Source organism: Penicillium bovifimosum, assembly GCF_028826915.1.
Source record: "Penicillium bovifimosum strain IBT 22155 chromosome Unknown utg000005l_segment0_segment0, whole genome shotgun sequence".
NCBI classification, from domain to species: domain Eukaryota; kingdom Fungi; phylum Ascomycota; class Eurotiomycetes; order Eurotiales; family Aspergillaceae; genus Penicillium; species Penicillium bovifimosum.
Genome location: NW_026622714.1, coordinates 183,373 through 187,566, shown reverse-complemented (window position 1 = coordinate 187,566; position 4,194 = coordinate 183,373). Strand labels below are relative to the sequence as shown.

The 4,194-nt window shown below is 46.1% G+C and overlaps 1 protein-coding gene across 1 annotated transcript; it reads left to right on the top strand.

Annotated features, from left to right (window-relative positions):
• Positions 1-3,476: 3,476 nt before the first annotated feature.
• Positions 3,477-3,915, top strand: N7515_005234 (uncharacterized protein; the record flags this gene model as incomplete). Its single annotated transcript, XM_056665978.1, is given in 2 exon segments — positions 3,477-3,892; positions 3,909-3,915. 2 exon segments carry the CDS (start codon positions 3,477-3,479, stop codon positions 3,913-3,915), a joined length of 423 nt encoding a protein of 140 aa, XP_056519574.1.
• Between the last annotated feature and the right edge of the window lie 279 nt (positions 3,916-4,194).

Sequence of the window (4,194 nt, the reverse complement as noted above, 5' to 3'; positions counted from 1 at the left end):
TCATCTTCTTGTCCCTGTCTGCATTGCAGTAGCTGTTCGAAATTAAATTATCTCTTCATCTCCCGAGCACCCACCTACAGAGGCCTAAATACTGAGGAGTACCTTGCAGTAATTCGTCAATCCGCAGGCGTTTTATATTCGATAAACTCAGATCTTACAAACTTCCATATTTATCTTCGAATATTAAAATTATCTCAGTACCCTCAGACCTTACTTATCACATCCAAGATTCTGCCAGATTTTTTGGCGCGTTCAACCTAACCTTATTGCTTGCTGATCTAACGTCTGGGATCGGGAAATGCGCTTTGTATGCAGGTTTCGGGAGCCCCTTACCGCCTCGACCATTTTGACCAGGTACACCTTCAGATGACTGGCAATGGCGTATCTAATGCTTTTTAGTAATATTCTATCGTCACTTTCCAGCATCTCACTGCAATGTCTCGAAAACGTGTGCGCAAGTCGAGCACAGCTGCGTTGCGTTCCCGGCACGCGCCAAGTGACATATTTGACGATCAGAGATATACTCCTGGATTATCAAAACGGCAAAGGGTCGACACGAGGTTCAAGTAGATGCAGGAACAGCATCTGGCATTATCAGGACCAGAAAATTGCCATATAAGGTGTTGGTTTGTCTGCTGGGACATATGATGGACTCACATGCGTTGGGTACAACTTTTGGACCTTTGTTTTCAGAAATTGTGATACTTCCACCATCAACAGGTAGTAGATCCCTCGATGACTAGAAGATATCGTCGCCCGATCTTTGATAATGTCGTTTGTTGTCATTCAATTATATCCTATTGTAATCGCTTCTTGTTCTTGGCCCTAGCTTTTGTTTTATGTTTATTATTTGAAAACAGCCCATTGGACCCCATGGTCTGATATTTTTAGATAAAGATAGTGCATCACCTCAAATGGAAGGTATTGAAGAGTTACATAATAATATATATCATTATATGCTTCATATTGTGATTTGATTTAAATTAAAGCTTTATGCGGTGGTATATTATACAGTTGGACCTGCTCTAATGCCTCTCGCCATAATAGGCCTGGGCCTTTGAATTATTTATTTATCTATTTATTACTCTTATACTGATTAGGCGGTTGGCCGCCTCGCCCCTGTGGGCAAGCAGTCTCTCCTCGGTTCGAATCCAGCTTTTTATGTACATCGTACGGGGCGCACGCGCCTCCGCCCGCAACTCCCATCGTTAGCCTCAATTCAATGGTGCTAGGCCTCGTCCGTCCAGCTTGGTTACGGGTCTTACTGCATATGCATGTCACTAAATTCTTTTTCTTTTTTTTACTTTTTTCTCCTCCTTCCCCTATCTTTGCAGTAGGGGCCCTCCGGACTGCTGGCTAGCTATAGAGCTACGCCCCTGGGTCTCCTTCTCGGTGTCTCCCCCGTGTTGGGCGTTTGAATTAATTACTTCAATTCAAGTAAGCCATTTGCTTCCTTTGTATTTATCTGTTGGCCTTAATTGATATTGAATACCATGTTTATTAAATCTATTTAAACTTTACTGTATTATATTATATATCCTTTCCCATTATCAGTAATAATTCTTTGATACGTCCACTCGGATCATCTTCAATCTGGGCTCTGTATTTCTCCAAACAACCATATGCTTCGATTTTCTATGAAGTATAAATATCCATATAAATGGATGGAGTCTTTCTATCTAGTAATGTAATGATATTATTAGCTTCATTATCATGGTTCTAGATGGGCGGATGGGCCCTTTTGGAAGGTTTCTACTTGGCGGGTGACACATGTATTACCTCATGTATTCAGAGAGCCATGAGGTCGAGGATTAAAGACCCGCGCACTTGGGTCTTTGAGAGATCCTCATCAATTAATTGATGTGGTCACCCTAAAAAGATGTTGATTCGTATCCAGCCCGTTGCCATCCATCACAACCAACCCTTCTATCCTCCACTGCTTAACTTCAGGGGACAGATATATTCACCCCCCTTGGTGATGAAAACCGAGTTGAGAATGGGACTCCAAGCTGGAAGTTCAGAGAGAGGCTAGTGGACCGATATTTGGGTAAACTACTGTGAAGCAGATGATGGAGTCTGGACAAGGATAGAGAAAGAAAGAGAAAGTAGACTATCTGCTCAGAGGGATTGCATTCTGGCAAACACACGCATGAGGCACCAAGGTCTCAACATCCCCCTCGCAGCATGCAACTCACTCAGAGAAGACCTCTCACCGCTCTCAATCCCAGGAACCCAAATTTCAGTGGCCAAAACCTGGCAGAAAAGCCTTCCGAGCACGCAAAATGGGACCCATGTTCCAACGCCATTTCGCTCCTTCGTATAGTGCCCCATTTGATGAACCTCGTGATTTAGATTCTCGTTGTCCCAGGTCCGGATTGCGGATTGGACCATCTATGGGAAATAATTACCACTAGACCACATCAAAAACCAAGGTTCCTGTTTATGGCCTAGGGAGGCCTTATCTCAGTGTATCCCACTCTGACACCATCCCCTGTCGGTCCTCCGGTAGGTGTTACGATGATGCCAAGAATGTTTCAAACAAGAAAAGTATAGCATTTAAACTAGATTATCAAAGGTAGAAGGGAAACAGAAGGATGAGTGAGACAAGTGGGAGGTGATGAGTTGATGTAAGTCTTTGCCATGCCATGTTACCCGAACACATCCCTAAGATCCGCCCTTGGACTCTGCCCATCTGGGTTGCAGACCTGTGTCACTAGCCCGTGACAGCAAGTTGGCTCGGTACGAGTGTTAAAGTGTAGCTAGAAACATAGAGCTATTGGCTAGGTAAGAAGACAATAAGATGTGGGGTCAGATATGAGTATAGTCCATTGATGTCTACTGTTACGCGGTGCCTGCTGGTCACTGTAAGTAGAGCTGCTTCCGGGTTGTACTCGCCTAGTTCCACTTCGAATCCCAAGAGTATCTCGCAACCGTACCGTCGCTGTGCTAAGCCTTACACGGACTCGGGTCCTGTTGAGTATCTTGCAGGATGTGCCAGTAGTGCGCGCCAAGTAAGTCAGTCACCAAGTGTTACCACAAGATGAGCTCCCCTACTTGTAGGTTGGGTTGTCTTAAGGGTGAACCGTAGAGTGCAAAGTCCAATAGGTAGTAACCAAGTAACAATGTATGATTGATCGCGAAGAACTAAATACATGACGGTGAATGAGTGTCCTTATATATCCAGTCCTTCCTATCCCCTGGTGGGATGAGTTCTCATCCCACGATGGGATGGGACATCACGTGATCTTGCTGTTTTCGTAATTCTGTGGTTCAGTCATTCGTGGATGCCTCGCCAGTTGACACCAAGTTGATTGGTTATTAGTGCGTCTTCCCCCGCATTAGCGTGGTGTGTCTAAGTGTCCCGTAACATCATCCCCCCTCTTCTCAAGTCTTCGTCCTCGAAGACCGTTTAAGTAGTGCCGAGCGCCTTCCTTGGTAAGTCCTTATTTCTTTTTGTTGTTTTCTGCGGCGTCGCCATGTCTTCTTCCCTTTCCGTGGGTCATCGCAAGCTTCATCAGCTAATCGAAGACGAAGGTTTCGAATCCGTGACTCCGTGTCGTCGTTGCGTTTCCCTCAACAAGACCTGCATCCGTTCCGACCGGTCTTTGAGGTGCAATAACTGCGTGCGTGGTGGTGGGAAAATTAAGTGTGAGATGCCAGAGTCAACATTCTCGGATGCTGAATGGCGTCGGTTGATCAAGTTCCAAAACTCCCTAGAGTCTGAGGAAGAGGAGTTGTTGGCTAAGGTTCTTCGATTGCGTAAGCAGAGGCGTCTGCTTCAAAAGCGTGCGGGTGACTTCATTGCCCGTAAGTATGAAGAGATTAGCGAGCTCGAGGAGTTGGAGCGTCGCGAAGCTGAAGAGCGCGAGCGTCTTGAAAAAGAGCGTGCTGTGTCTGAGCAGAAAGAGTGTGTAGCAGAGAGTGCTCGGGCCGCTGCCGAGGTTCCTCAATCTGCTGTTGCGACCGATGGTCGTTTCCTTGCGGCGACGTCAGAGGATCCTACTCTGACTCAGTTGCTGAATGATCCTTCTCTCGACTGGGCCGGTCTCGAGAGCTCCTTGTTTGGGAATGCCGCTGAGAAGTCCCCTCCTCCTGTTGATGGAACTGTTGAACCAGCTGGTGGCAGCCCATCAGGTGCTCGATAGGTTCCCATGTATTTTCTGAGGTATCGTATCCTTTCCATTTCACGAGGTA